Source organism: Sphaeramia orbicularis, chromosome 13, assembly GCF_902148855.1.
Source record: "Sphaeramia orbicularis chromosome 13, fSphaOr1.1, whole genome shotgun sequence".
NCBI lineage: Eukaryota > Metazoa > Chordata > Actinopteri > Kurtiformes > Apogonidae > Sphaeramia > Sphaeramia orbicularis.
This window is the reverse complement of record NC_043969.1, coordinates 28,594,002-28,609,993: the sequence shown is the minus strand read 5'-3', so window position 1 is coordinate 28,609,993 and position 15,992 is coordinate 28,594,002. Positions and strand designations below refer to the sequence as shown.

At 37.6% G+C, this 15,992-nt stretch overlaps 1 protein-coding gene across 1 annotated transcript; it reads left to right on the top strand.

Moving 5' to 3' along the window:
* The first annotated feature begins 987 nt into the window (after window positions 1–987).
* On the top strand, window positions 988–14,507 carry clasrp (CLK4-associating serine/arginine rich protein). The gene is given in 22 exon segments (XM_030151873.1): window positions 988–1,092; window positions 2,360–2,499; window positions 3,059–3,156; window positions 3,250–3,351; window positions 3,981–4,060; window positions 4,241–4,328; window positions 4,597–4,656; window positions 4,658–4,734; window positions 4,847–4,943; window positions 5,375–5,453; window positions 5,531–5,604; window positions 5,686–5,727; window positions 5,998–6,186; window positions 6,638–6,946; window positions 7,028–7,189; window positions 8,340–8,379; window positions 9,695–9,755; window positions 9,883–9,941; window positions 10,045–10,091; window positions 10,175–10,260; window positions 10,494–10,518; window positions 13,835–14,507. Coding segments are annotated over 21 exon segments (1,917 nt in total). The 5' UTR covers window positions 988–1,092; window positions 2,360–2,400; the 3' UTR covers window positions 13,878–14,507.
* Window positions 14,508–15,992: the final 1,485 nt, after the last annotated feature.

The following is a 15,992-nucleotide window of genomic DNA, read 5'->3' as shown; positions in this document are numbered from 1 at the left end:
AAAAAATTTATATATTACAGCTACTTGTAAAAATCAGGAGAGTTCAGGACAGACAACTTTCTTTCACCTGCTGGTCTACAGTAATGCAAATACATAGTAATTTAATTTGACTGGAAGAGGAGGTTCATATGGTAAATATGAATGAATGAATGAATGAATGAATGTTTATTTCAGTTAAATACAAAATACAAAACACATACATATTAAAAAAAACAACAAAACAAAACACATACATATTAAAAAAACAAACAAACATAAAATTAACACATTTTGTAACTGAAAAAGGAAGAAGCTGAAGCCGGAGGCTTATTTCTGCTTCTCCTATTCACATCCTTAGTCCAAGTCCACACCTGAAGTTGCAGCAGATAAATACTTAAACACAAATTATACTACATTCTACTAAATATTTACAGTTTAAGAGGAAAATAATTTATATAGATTTAGTTAACCTAGGGTGGCACTACAACTTCACGAGGTTTGAAATGCAGTTTAATTATGGTCTATTTCCCTCATTTCATCCATATTCTGCTCTGTCGACTTCACATCATAGATGACTACTACATTATAGGGACATCTTGTGGCCACACAGTATAATATTAGTTGAGGGAGAAAAAACGCTGAAGTACCAATGGCTTGAGTCAACAAAGCAAGCAGATCTTTATTTCCTAAAGTGAACAAAATATTCAAATGCAGCTTTGAAAAAAAAAAACAAAAAACTATATATATATATATATATATATATATATATATATATATATATATATATATATATATATATATATATATATATATTTTTTTTTTTTTTTTTTTTTTTTTTTTTTTTTAATTTTTTTTAAACAAATAATTTCTAAAGTGTCCCTTATCTACACATTTATCTTGATTTATCAGAATGTTATATGTTAAACTTTAAAACTTAACTTTGTTGTATTATTAGTTGTAACGGTAAACAGCGCCCCTACAGGCTGTGGTCGGTACTGCACAGATTAACAACTGTGTGTAAAGGACAAGGAGGCGTGTGTGGCAGACAGCACCACACTATCACTGTGTGCGACTGAAAACTATCCGAGCTTGTGTTGGTGGTCAGGAAAACAGGTATCTAGCGACCATTAAAAACGACAAAAAACATTGTTTGATGTTGCAGTTTGCGTAAAGGGGTTGTATTTTTGTACAACGTCTCTCTTGGTTAGCTAACAATGCTAAGCTAAGGGCCCGAGTTGCATGCGCAGTCAGGCCGCTCTGTATGCTAACACTGGAAAAGGCTCAACTTAACTTTATACATCATTGTTTCACCTGATTTTGTTTTGTAGAATGAAAGTGCAAACGAGGCAAAGTCAATTGGGCATCTGTTTGTGCAGTTACAGTAGATAAGCGTTGCATTATATTAGGGTTTGGCACGTTATGAGTTAGCTTTATAGCTTCATGAAATGTAGCAGTTGTAACATATACCATGCACTAGTTACGATACCGTGAATACAACGCAAAGTAAGATTTAACACATCCTATGTCTCGCATCTGGAAATATTTGTAATTGGACAGTCAGAGACCATGATTCAACTCTGATTGGGACTTGAGTCTTCAACTTCTACCTGTTACATTAGTGAATATACTGAAGTGGAACAAACATTGCGAGAATGTATATCTAAAATAATTTGAAAAGCTACTTCAATTCAATATATAGCCATGTTTGTGATTAACAGGATACAAGTTGTCTTGTTAGAATCTAAGTCTGGTATTTGTGTGTAGAAGAAAATTAGTTTGTATCTGTATTTTAAATGACTTGCAACAATTAACCGTAGGTTAATAGTGATTTACATTAAAGAATAATAACCACTACATATATTATTAATTAATATATTGCTTACACGATCCGTATGTGGTCTCAACTTTCTCCTGTGCAAATGTAAATATTTTCATCTATAAAAGGTTGTAGTAATGTCTCAAGACATCAGTGTTTGTGCAGCTTGTTGTAATTATTTAATTATTTTTCTGTCCAATTTCTTTTACTTCATTTAGCTTAGGTTTTCTTCTGTGCTCTTGGGCTCCAAATTCAGATGAATGAGCTCTATGCACAGCTCCACTACTTCCTGAACTTCAGGTAGCTCCTTTATTTCCTGTTTTTCATTATTGGACACACTGATTAATCCAGGTGTGCCTGCTACTTGTTGTGACTACTGTGGTTAGGCACACCTGGATTAATCAGTGTGTCCAATAATGAAAAACAGGAAATAAAGGAGCTACCTGAAGTTCAGGAAGTAGTGGGGCTGTGCATTAAGCCCATTATCAGTCTCTAGGTGAAATCCAGGTGTCTTTCAGCTCACAGCTTTTCGTGTTTTCCCTTGTCCTCTTTTGCCTTCCACAGCAGCCGTGCCCCGCCGCGCCCCCACCCCCAGCGGAGCCGTCATGTGGCAGGAGGCCCGCAAACATGAGCGCAAGCTTCGTGGGATGATGGTTGACTACAAGCGCCGAGGAGAGCGCCGGCGAGAATACTATGAAAAAATAGTAAGAGGCAATGTAGACTAGCAAAGAAAAATCAGAATCAGCTTTATTGGCCAAGTATGTGAACACATACAAGGAATTTGGCTTCAGTTTTTACAACGCTCACGACATACAGTTCCGACATGAATCCAGACAACATGTGGCCGTAGACACAATATAGACAAACAGTCCACTAGAGACAGAGACAACAGTGGATTGAGATTTGCAGTGGATTTACAATGTAATATGTACAGAGTGCAAATTGGAGTTTTTATACAGTGAGTAGATGAAAACAAACGATTACATGAATCATTTGTATTTCTGAATGAATACAAGTGAATCACAATATTATTGCATGTAGGCAGAAGCAGCAACAAAGTAAAGATAGATATATAAATAGATATAATTGAGTTAATTCACGCTATTAAAAAAAAAGGCATTTACATTACTCTTATTTCACAATTTGTACACTTCTGTCATTTATTCCAAGAAACAGTAAGATGTATTGAGATGGGGGAAACAGATAAGTGTATTGCTATGTGACGGTGCCTTTATTTTACTCACTCTTGTTTTATTTTAATAGAAAAAAGATCCGGCACAGTTTCTTCAGGTTCATGGCAGAGCCTACAAGATCCACCTGGATCCTGCTGTGGCACTGGCTGCAGAAAGTCCTATCAACATGTTAGGAAACAGACTCTTCACTTTTACAACATTAAGTCTTCTGGAATGATTATGAATTGTGGATCAATTCATATCTATTTCTCTTGTCAAAAGGATGCCATGGCAAGGAGATGCCAACAACATGATTGACAGATTTGATGTGAGGGCTCACTTAGACTACATCCCAACCTACACTCCTCCACTGCTCAGCACTACGTAAGTCTTAGATGTTCTTAAAGGTGCAATTATTCCCCAGCACTGTCCCAGAGAGATTCTAAGTATTGAGGCAGAGCTACTGTAAACTAATTCTGAATTAAAAGAGGGAGAGGCTTATTTTGTATCTACTCACAATATGAAATAAGTTTAATAAGCAAAAGTAGTTTCAAGTACAAAAGTTTGTTTTTATTTATAGCGATAGAGCTTTTCCAGCTTTTGTTATTAACCGAAGTTGTAAAAGCGAAACATGCAACATTTTTCATTCTAGATGTTTGTGGTATATTTCCCTGTGGAGACCCTGGCACCTGCATGTATTTTCTACTTCCCCCTTGTTTTGTTCATAACAGAGCAGATATAAAGAATCCTTTGGTTATATTCCATACACAAACCAATCTATTGTTGGCTTTTTCACCAGATTTTAGTTGGACCACTCTTGCAAGAAATAGTTCACCTTTTAACTTTGAGCTGCTTACATTCAGTGTTAATGACAAGAATCTTTTGTTTGTATGCCTAAAGCCCTAGAAAGTTAATGGATTCATTTTGTTAATAATTACACCTTTGCAAACTCACGTTAGACTCGAGTCTTTCATGTTGATGCATGTGACAGTAATGTTATTTTTCTAATACAGAACCCCAGAGCAGGAGATGGAGGAGAGGAAGTGCAATTATGAACGCTACAGAGGTTTAGTGCAGAATGACTTTGCCAACAGTGAGTATTTATCCAAATTCTTGGTTGATATTTTCTATTAGGACAAATGAAAATGTGTCACAGCCGTGAACAGTGTACATATGTGTTACCACATTTAATCCACTTGAGACAGTTAAGCTGCCCTCAGTGGGTATTTTTTTATTGTTGTGTACTCTAATAATCCCTGTTTTCCTCCTGCAGTCTCAGAGGAGCAGTGTTTATACCAAATCTACCTGGATGAACTCTATGGTGGCCTGCAGAAACCAAATGAGGATGAGAGAAAAAGTATGTTTGTCTGAGTGTTAAAGCTGTTTTGTTGAATTTATTGTTAAATTTCTGTCACAGGAACAGTGTATGGGAGGTATTATTAAATTGTAGTGAAGTGTAACTGATTTGGCATACATGTCTTATAGTCATAGATATTTTGCAGATCTTAACAGAGTTTACAAAACAAACAAAAATAAGGATTAGGATTTTTGTGGGTTTAAATGATATTCAAACATTAATTGTGTCACTTAGGTTGATTGTACATGGGAAAATTCTTCTCTTTTGAACAGACTGGCTGAGAAAAAGGCAACTATTGGTTACACCTATGAAGACAGCACTGTGACAGAACCTGAAACCTCAGTCAGATAAAGATGAAGACAATTCAGAAAACAGTGAATCTGAGGAGGATGAGGGCATTCCAGATATTGGTAAGGAAATGGATTTGGTAACAATGAGGAAACAAGGACAAATTCAAATGGGGAAAAAAGCATGTTACTAAACTAAATATTTGTGTGTCTTGTTGTATTTCTGAATGCACAGACGTGGAGGTGGATGTTGATGAACTGAATCAAGAACAAGTGTTGGACCTGAACAAAATGGCAACCCCATATGGAATGTCTGAAGGAGATTTTGTCAGGTAACATCTCAGTGATTACAGCATATTGACCTCTTTGAACTGTTCAACAAGTTCAAGTTCAACATCAACAAATACAGGACATGTCTCTATATTTCACTTGTCTTACAGTCAAGTTAAGTAGTCTCCCACAAAAAATACACTTCATCTAAGAATCACCACTATCGGGGTATAGCTACAGCTCTGTCCTCCACATTTTTTTGCAAGAACTCCATTATTGTCATGGAATACTTCAAATGTTTGAAATATTCATTATGTTTAGAAATATTCCTTCATTTCCATAAATAAACCCAGTGTAGTTCATACTGAAAAAAATGGATTTACTATTATGTAATCTATGATCTAATGCATGAAATATAAATTAAGAAACTGTCACTTATTTTTTAATATAATGTCATTATTTTCACACAAAGCTCATGTTTCTTATTCACCAGAATGTTGAGGAAAGACAAAGAGGAAGTGGAGGCTATCAAACATGCGAAGGCTCTGGAGGCAGAGAAAGCCATGTACTCTGTAAGAAAACAGTTTTTCAAATGCTGTCTGTGTGGTTCTGTTTGCATTTTTGTAAGTGAGATATTTGATCGTCCCAGGGCCGACGTTCACGCAGACAAAGGAGAGAGTTCAGAGAGAAGAGACTGAAAGGCAGACAGATCAGCCCCCCCAGGTGAACTGACATCAGCATTTCATTTAACAAAAGTCCACCTGTCTCAGAACATGCTCACTCATCTCCTTATTTGTATTTCAGTTATGCCAGGAGGGACAGCCCAACATATGATCCCTATAAACGGTGAGTTCACCCACTCTGTTACCTTTTATGACCTATTTAGTTTCTAAGTGTTATTTCAACTATGTTTTCTGATCTATCTATCTATCTATCTATCTATCTATCTATCTATCTATCTATCTATCTATCTATCTATCTATCTATCTATCTATCTATCTATCTATCTATCTTATCTTATCTTATCTTATCTTATCTTATCTTATCTTATCTTATCTTATCTTATCTTATCTTATCTTATCTATCTTATCTAATCTATCTAATCTAATCTATCAGGCCTGAGTCTGAATCCAGCTCTGAGTCCCGATCACGATCTCGGTCTCCAGGACCAGAGAAGATCACCTTCATCACCAGCTTTGGAGGCAGTGATGATGAAGCGGCAGCAGCAACACAAGCAACAGCTCCTCACTCTGGCCACGCCCCCTCCAACTTGCAGCACCCTGCAGGTCATAGCAGGGGCTCCCGGTCGGTAACTTTCCATCTTCCTGGCTTTTAATTTTCCTATTACAGTTATTATCTTGTCCACTGAAATGACCACAGCTGTTGAAGCAGAACAAATACTTAGGTTTCTAGGTCGGTGAGAGAGATCACTACAGATAATTTTGTTATTACAAAGCAAAAAGCTGCTTTAAAATAGCAAATGGGACCTGTTCACCTATGCATGTGTGAGTGAAAATGTCTTTGTGTTTATTTATTAGCTTTGACACACATTTAAAATTGTTATGCATGTCACATTTAGGCAATGCAGTTAGCAGTCCTTAAAAAACTCAAAAGTGGATATTTGATCAGTTATGCCTCTAGACAAAGGAAGCTCTTTAGTATGGTTATTAAACAGGAAAGCAGAAGTACCTTTATAAAGACAGGATAGGTGCTGGGTTGGTGTTGTTACTGAAGGGCTATGTCTCTGTTTGTCCAGGAGACGAAGGTCATCCTCCAGTCGCTCCCCTTCCTCGTCTCGCTCCTCATCTCGATCCTCCTCTCGCTCCTCCTCCCGGTCACGGCGCAACAGGCGAGGACGAGGGGGGCGGGATGGACGACGTTCCCGTTCACGGTCGAGACGGCATTCCAGATCTCACTCTCGGGGTAGAGGAGGTAACGGAGGGGGTGGATCTTGGAGGAGACGTGACCGGACACAATCTCGATCCAATGACCGAGACAGAGAGCGAGACAGGGACAGAGACAGAGAGAGGGACAGGAGACGGTACTCAGCACGCAGATGGACAAGGTATGACTTCTTGATGCTCCCTGTCTGTGCTTCTGTTTTACTATGTGCATCCAAGTGAGCTGACCTACTTGCTCTTTCCAGGTCCCGTTCCAGCTCACGGCAGGGGGGTGCGTCGAGACGAGGGGGTCGGAACAGCAGAGGCCGCAGTCCCTCTCACTCTCCCAGCCGTCCCAACCACAGCCCCTCCCCTCCTCACAGAGGAACCCAGCCCTCTACCATCACTGTCTCTGACAAGCTAAGAAAGTAAGAACATTCAAACAACACAGGCACAATGCAGCACCAGTAATCGTACATATTTAATGATTTAAGTTACCATTTGCAAAATTAAAACAAGTGGTGCCAGGCACAACAAACCCCACCTCTCGGACGTATTGTAGTTTACTTTGGCATCGATCCAGCTGATATCATCATGTCTGTGCATGTGCTGATGTCAGCATATCAGTTGCCTTTATATATGTGCCAAGCTTGAAGTAAATTGAAACAAAATTGATGTTTTTATAGATGTGAAATTTTGCCAATTATTAGTAAATGGGGAAAATGTTTTTTTTTTTTTTTTTTTAAATCATAAAAAATAAGAATTTTGACCTACTTTTCCCAAAATGTAATGACATATATTCTGGGTCACTGTTAATCTGTAAACCCAATTTGGTATGAATTCAACCAATAGTTTTGCTGCTAAAGCGTTAACAAACAAACAAAGAAACAAACAACCGAACCAAAAACAGCCCTTACCTCCGTTTCGAGAGGGCGGGGTAATACAAAAAAACAACAACCAGCAATCACCAGAGGGGGGCAGCATTTTACCAGAAAATAGTTTAACAAACAACTCAACACTGTCAGCAAAATTATTAACTAGCTCATGTATGTAGCTGAGGTTATGAATTCCATTTAGATCTATGGAACGTATAAAATATTAACATGGAGGCTGTATAGTCTGAACTATAAGCTTATGCTTCACACCTCTACAACTATGGTGTTTTTTAGATCCATGACTTTAATTTTAGCTTTCACAATACAAACACATTCCCTGCTTACTCAGAGCACTTTAGTAACAACCTAATCTATAAAAGTATAAATGCTATTACTGCAATCTAGAAGACCCTCCCTCCCCCAAATGGATTGCTGCCTTAACAGCAAATGGGGAGAGCTTCAGCACATTACATTCACATCTTTGATGTTGACCTTAATAATGTTATGTCATCACACCTTGTTGATAATTATAGCTATTTTTTGAGCGTTCCAAACTAAATTAAGATTACCTTTTAACCCTTCAATGCTTAGTGATTCTTTATAAAGTCGTAACCTACATGTGGTCAAGATGGTCAGGTCATTAGACACATTGTAATGTCTTAATCCATGTTGCTGATCGTCTTTTTTTCTTTGGTCCCTCCAGGCCTGATACTCCGGGTGGTAAAGAGACGGGAGCTGCCAAAGTCAGTAAGAATTTGATTTAGCTGGGTTTCTTGCTAAAGCCTACGCCTCCCTCATCCCTGACAGGCTGACATGGTTGTCTACCAGACTGGGATGTAGAAGCCATTGTTGCCCACAGAAAATAAAATTATTTTTTTAACCCCAAAATGGACATGTACTGCTGTCAAAGCTTATTATGCAGTTGGTTATCTTGGTGTCCAGTCTCCATCCTCTGTGGTTTGCTGAGAGGAGTGTGAACTTGCCAACACTGACAAATTACTGAATTGATTTATGCTCTCATCTGTCATATTCACATTTCCTGTGAAGTCTGTATTTCGTTGTCCAAGTCTGGGTGCATGCATGTATACTTATACATGTGGATGAGTGAAAGAGAGACTGGAGTATCTTTTAAATGTTTGTTGGATAAAAATCACATATTCATGGCCCTAAGAGGAAATTCTCTTCCTCTTATGACCACGTGTCTTGTCGCACAAATGAATCAATCAGTATTGATGATTATAGTGACGGAGGCTATTTGTTAATGTTGGTGGGAATGCTGTGAACTGGACTGAACACACAGCAGAACACACCTGGCCCATTACAATGAAATCTATACAGCCATTCAGCCCCACACAGTTATTATTTATCTCATATTCTGGACTGATTGTTGTTGTTCACTGGCTTCTGTTTTCTCTGCTTTTACTGACGAAGAATTGTAATACTCTCGACATTAACAGTCAAACAGTGCAAGTTCTAATGCTGCTCCTGTGTTAGACTGCCTGCAGTGTTGTGACCTGCAGTTTTTCTTGCCTGGCCAGGTTTAAACGGCCCAGCGATGGGTGTGTCAGCTGCAAAATGTCACAGAGTTCTTCTGAACTTTCCCAACTCACCAGACCTGAAATTGCTCTTGCTTTACTTTCCGACCTTTTCTTCTTCCCCAGCCTTAATCTGTGACAGTTTTGGCAAATGCAAAAATGCTGAACACGTGTGAGGTTCATGTAAATGGATCTCATCCTGCTCTTCTCAACTGTCCTTCAATAACCGCAAGCTGCAGGAGTTTTCCTCTGTCTATACATGCACACACACACACACACACACACACACACGCACAGATACACATGTCCTGTTGAGCCACTGTGTTTGTTGACTCAACAAACATTTCATCTAATTGATTTATCTGTGGCTCCTTTTATCTCCACCCGTCACTGCACATAAAGGTGACAGTATTGAAATTGTATAACGGCACAGTACCTATTATCTTTCTCTGTAACACACACTCACGCTCAGTGTTTTGTGAGGCTATGAAAGGCTGTTCTAACACAATTATGTCCCCTTCAGCCCAAGATGACCCCACAGGAGCGGCTGAAGCTGCGTATGCAAAAGGCACTCAACAAGCAATGTGAGTTATTATTTACACACAGGCCTCTGAACATCTTATATAATCATATGATCCAAATTATGATGGTTGAATTGATGCACTAGTTTGCTTGTTGTTTTTTTATACACTATATTTCTTCTGCTCACAGCCAAGGCGGATAAGAAAGCAGCCCAGGTTAAGATCCAACAGCAGGAACACAAACGACAGGTGTGCATTGGCATATTTAACATATTCTTGTGAATGCATGTAATATTTCTTCAGAAACACACATTATCCTTAAATTCCCTCTCTGCTGTGTGTTTATTTTAAGGAACGGGAGGGAGAACTACGAGCCATGGCACGCAAGATACGCATGAAGTAAGTGGGTCTGTGGGTTTGTAAGTGAATTATTAGGTTTTGACATGTGTTGCAATTGTCTGACCCAAAGGCTTTTTACTCAGAGAGCGAGAGCGTCGTGAGAAAGAGAGGGACGAATGGGAAAGACAGTACGGGCGACAAAGCAGCTCGCCTTCTCCTTCCAAATACGGTAAGGCTTGGATCATTAATGGCCATATGGATTTAATATTTCTAAAGTTGGCTTAATATGCAGTTTTTAATGGGTGTCATCTTTCATACTCAAACAGAAGTAACCAAAATATTTAATTATGCAAGCCTCCGTCTGATTTGTTGGTGTCAGCACTAGCTCTGACAGTTTTATAGGGTTTGAGACGTTCTGGCATGCCATTGTTTTCATCATGTCTCTGTCCTTTTGTCCCTCAGGCCGAGAACACAGCTCACACAGAAGGTATGTGAGAAGCCACAAAAATCTGCACATTTCCAGCGAAGGCGGATTAATTATGATTTCTTTTGTCACACAAGTGCACAATCTCAGTTGAAGTTTATTACCTCAATTATATCTCTGACCTGTGCAGTTTATTGTATTTTTTTATATTAACCGAAATTTACAACAGCACTAATAATTGTTATGACATGTCGGCTTATACAGGACATTGACCCTAACATTTAATCGGTGAAGATCTATCTAGGCCAGTCCTGTATTTATGTTGATAAATCACTTTTTATTCAGATTAACCCCTCCAATTAATTTTAATCTTAATCTTTGTTGTCTCATTCATACATTGAAGTGCACCTTATACATTAATAACCTTATATTATTATTGTGTAACAAATGGATCTAAGAACTGAATTGTAAAACACATGCATGAACGCAATTATATTGGTGACATTCAGATGCATTTTTATTCAAGTTTTCAGTTTGCTTCAAAAATTGAGAAAGTTGTGTGACGTACCGTACAGGAGAGCAGTCAAGGTTTATACATTTATACAAATAACAGTGATAATTTTGACAACAGTGACACTGAGAATATAACGTTGTACAGCTGTGACGTAGTGATGTAGTTCTCAAGACTGATTTTTTTGTAGTCTGTCTTGTCACAGACTCAACTCATTTGGTCTCGGTTTTATCCTGGCCTCGACTCTCTTTGGCAGGGGTCAGCAACCCTGGTCCTTGAATGCCACTCTCCTGCATGTTTTAGATGTACCCCTCTTCCAACACACCTGATTCAAATGGTAAGCCTATCATCAAGCTCTGCAGAAGCCAATTATCGACCGTCAGGTGTGCTGGAAGAGGGAAACATCTAAAACATGCAGGATAGTGGCTCTCGAGGACCAGGGTTGCTGACTCCTGCTCTTTCGTCTCAGTCTTGTCTTGATCTTGGACATAGTGGTCTTGATGGGATTCGACAAGAACCACATCATCACAGAATAGAATCATTATTACGTTCCCTCTTCAAATATAACCAGTCCAGTGCATCTATTTTAAAAACCTGTTACATTGTATCAGACTTAATATGAACATCTTCCTCGTACATCCCATCTCTTTTCCTTGATGAGTTCTGATAAACTGGTCATAGGAGAGGACAGCTGAGAATATTATTTTCCATCAGGCCTAGAGTGAGTGTTACATTCATGAAATATAGGCCTAATATGCAACTGACTAATCTGGGTGATTTAAAATGAAAAAATATAAGGACAATATAATTGAAAAGATAACATGAATTTGATTTAACTAGTCATGACACCTTACTCCAGTGGTTCCCAACCTTTTGAGGCTCGTGACCCCATTTTAACATCATAAATTTGTGGTGACCCCAGACATTCAAAACGGAGACATTTTTTGCTAAAATTTGTGTTTTTGATTATGTAATAGTTTGCTATACTTTGTTGCAAATAAATGTTAATTTTAGACATTTAGTCTATATAATGTATATTATTATGGACGGAGGCAGAAAAGCCAGGTGTAGATTACTGCACAAAGTGAGAATTTTATTTTCCTTGGTCAGGATATGTACAGTCAGTCCAACTTGGATTTACAAGGCTGCAAATGAATACTGAACAAACAATAACTCAAACTATGAATTATGAAAGAGCTGTAGCATCTGAAACTGACCACAAGGAACACTTGAAAAATAAACAGTACCACAGTGCTTCAGTTTCAGCTTCACAGTTTGTCATGTCTTTTATGGATTGGGATTGTCTCTGTCAACTCAGCATATATTTTTTAATAGTAAGTTTTTATTTTCATCAATTACTAGAAATTTCAGGCAACCCCATTTGAATTCCAGGCGACCCCACGTGGGGTACCGACCCCAAGGTTGAAAAACACCGCCTTACTCATATCAATTGTAGAGCGAAAGGCATTGCTGTAATCATGTTGATTCTAACTCTAGTCTGTTTTCGGTATTGGTCTTGATCTTGGTCTTGCCTTAGTGTGTCATGGTCTTGGTCTTGTCTTGATCTTGATACCCTCTGGTCTCGGTCTACCCAGCCTTGACTACAAAACTACTGTGACAGTATCAAAGATGTGCGGAAATAACTGTGACTAAGAAGGAAAACTAACTAGTAACTCTTACTTGCAAAGTATTTATATTTAGCCCAAGATAAAGTGATGTATAACTCCATGCTGTTTAGCAGCAGATAGCCAGAGAAAGAGGAAGAATCATCCAAAACAGACTGAAACCCAACCTATTATGAAAATAGAAGCTAATGTTTCTTTGTCAGCTCAAGTTTTAAATATTAGCAAAGATAATAGAACTGGTTTAACTGGTACACAGTTATATAACATCCTTACTAAGTTGACTAGTAGTAGTGTCCAGGACAGACACTATCATTTGATATCAGCAGTGTGATCCGGGTGAAAAATTTTACATCTTTGTGGAAATCTGATGTTGATACTTTAGTAGATGTAAATTGCAACTCAAGCAACACTAGTCTACGAGGGCTGTTCAATAAGTTCATGGCCTCACCCAGAAATACTGGTTGTTATAATACAGGATGTTACATTCTTTCGTGATGGGATAGTGATGCTTGAACATCGATGGACCAAGAGCATTGCTGTAAATGGAGATTATGTTGAAAAATAAAATATAAATTATCAGTCTGTGTTGTTCTTTTCTGGGTGAGGCCATGAACTTATTGAACAGCCCTTGTACAAGTAAAATGCTTCCAGAATAAAAGAGATATTTTACCACGTGTGTGTCACTGATAAAGGAAAATCAAGTCAAAAATGCTGGTTGGCTGAAGTTTCCAAGATACAGTCTTGGGTCAAGATGTGAAATTCGAGAATTAACGAGAGAATGAGTTTTACTCAAAAGGAATATTTGTCTCAGAGCTACCAGATCTACTTCAAAACACTGTCTGCACATGACAATACATTGACTTTACAGGTTCGATCTAGTGGAACATTTATAAATCTATTGTAGAAATGTGCATAAACCAATATCATATACCTTGAAAACATCAGCAAACCAGCACTTTTGTCATTTGTTTTCCAATTAATCTTACTAAGATACGTAACACTTAGCACATTTAATCTCTGAGGCAGATAATTTCTAAAAAAAATTGTAGACCAGTGCAGTGAACAGTGTACACTGGGTATAGTGAATGTACATGTTCTGTACTAAAACCAAAGGATCTTTACAAACATATAAGGCATAAGATGTAAAGGTATGAATGTTCATTATGCGTCACTGCTTTTGGCTTTAGACTGCAGTGTCTTTAAGTGAAATCTGCATCTGTTTTTGTTATTTTGTTTTTTCCAGGAGGTCAAGGTCCCGATCACGGAGTCCGTACTATCGGTACTGAGCTGGAAGTTGGACTCACTCTAAAAATCCCTTGTCATTGGCACACAGATATACTCAACCGACTGTAGGTTAACCATCAGACTAACCTGTACCTTTAAAACGTGTGTTCTCTGATGCCCCATGTGCGTACAGAGTATAGCATTTTGACTGTGATACTTTAGTTTCACTTATTCCACAGCTGATCGGATCAGCCAATTTGGCGTGCCCTTTTCATTTTTCATTCATCTTGTAACGTTATTTGCTCTAGGTTATTAAATGGGATCCTGGTTTCTTCACTTCTGCATGCTCTTTTTTTCCGACTTAAACCAGTAATATTCAATATGAAGTCAATGTATGAAACTAAGCAATATCTTTAACCTTACATTTTCCTTTTTTTGTAACACTCAGCATCCTTTTACTTTTCTCTAACAGTCTCACACAAAATTCACACCTTGTGAACTGATGTACAGAATATTTCTAATTATTTATGATAATACTGTGTAAAATCAGATGTAATCACAACATCGAGTGATCAATTTCTCTTTTTATACTCTGCCATCAGCCAAATGGTCAATGGAAGCAAATAACTTTTTTGTTGTCAGCAAATGTGGAATGTAAAATACAAGCATCCAATAAAATGACCTTGAATTCACTTAATGCTGTTGTGTATATTCATCTAGTGATGTATGAAAGTCTTAGGCCACCTCTAGATTTGTTTTGGCAGGATTGAAATGATCATACATTTTTATTTCTCGGACTCTTCAGATACAACAACAAAATATAGGAAATATGTGTACAGCCTTAAAAGATAAAAAACTTAACTAAATTAGTTGACTAGTGGAAGAGTCTGGTTTCGACCAGCTCTACATGTAAAGTGTCTTGAGATAACTTTTGTTACAATTTAGTGCTATATAAATAAAATTTGATTGATTTATAGTTTAAAGTCATTATTTATTGTGACTCCTGACCTCATGACAAGAAGCAGCACAAACATCTGATGTGTTGATTGAAACCTGGTATGAAACCAGAAACTTAATGCAATAAATCTAATGTCTGAACAGGTTTAAAGACATGCCAAGTGCAAAGGCAGGTCACATTAAATACTGAGAAATGTGTGGTCATTACAACTATACTAAACAACCTTAATGTAAGACTTTTACACAGCGCTGTATGTATTCATAGTTAAGCTTCAGATGTCCAGATAAAATTTTAATTGGACGTCTCATGTATTGTAATGAATATTTAATCACAAAATTAGGTAATGCATTGTGTATGCTTTAATGTATCACATTTTTGTCCAGGGGTGTCAAACCTATGGTCCACAGACCTAAACCGCCCTGCCTGAGGGTCCAGTCTGGCCTTGGGATACATTTGTAAAATGCAAAATTACACTAAACATTAACTGTCAAAGGAGTCTAAATCATTTTAGTTCAGGGGCCACATACAGCTCATTTCAACCTCAAGTGGGTCAGAACACTTGCATACTATCATAATAACCTATAAATAATGATGACTCCAAAATTTTCTTTGTTTCAGTGTAAAATTGCATGAAGTATTTACATTTAAACTTTTCACAAAATCTGTGATTAACCTGAACAAGTATGACAAACCTGAAGTGTCATAAGAAAAGGGCATTTTTTAACAGTTTTATGCTTGTCCCTTTGTAGGCCTACTGCAGTCTTTAAGTTGTAATGCACATGTGTGAATGATAAGCTGAAGCATAATTTTGTTATAATTGCACTTATTTTTCGTAAGACATTTCAGGATGTTTGTGGTTATTCATATTTTTAAAGGATAATTTGTAGATGCAAACATTTTCATAATGTAATTTAACTTTTTTCCACTGTTATTTTACCAGTCCAGCCCACTTTAGATCACATTGGGCTGTATGTGGCCCCTGAACTAAAATGTGTTTGACACTCCTGTTTTAGTTAATGTTTTTTAAAGGTTGGCGCAGTGTGTTAAAGTTTCCAGAAGGTGGCGACAAATCTCACTTTTGTACCGACAGCTCCTTTAATTGAAGCTTCTTTCAATGGGTTATTATTTCTAAGTTTAAGGTAATTACTCTGAGACTTTAGTGTGTTTAAAAGTTAAGTGGCCTCGTAAAGCAGTCAGTTTAGTAATAAATGAAGCCAAA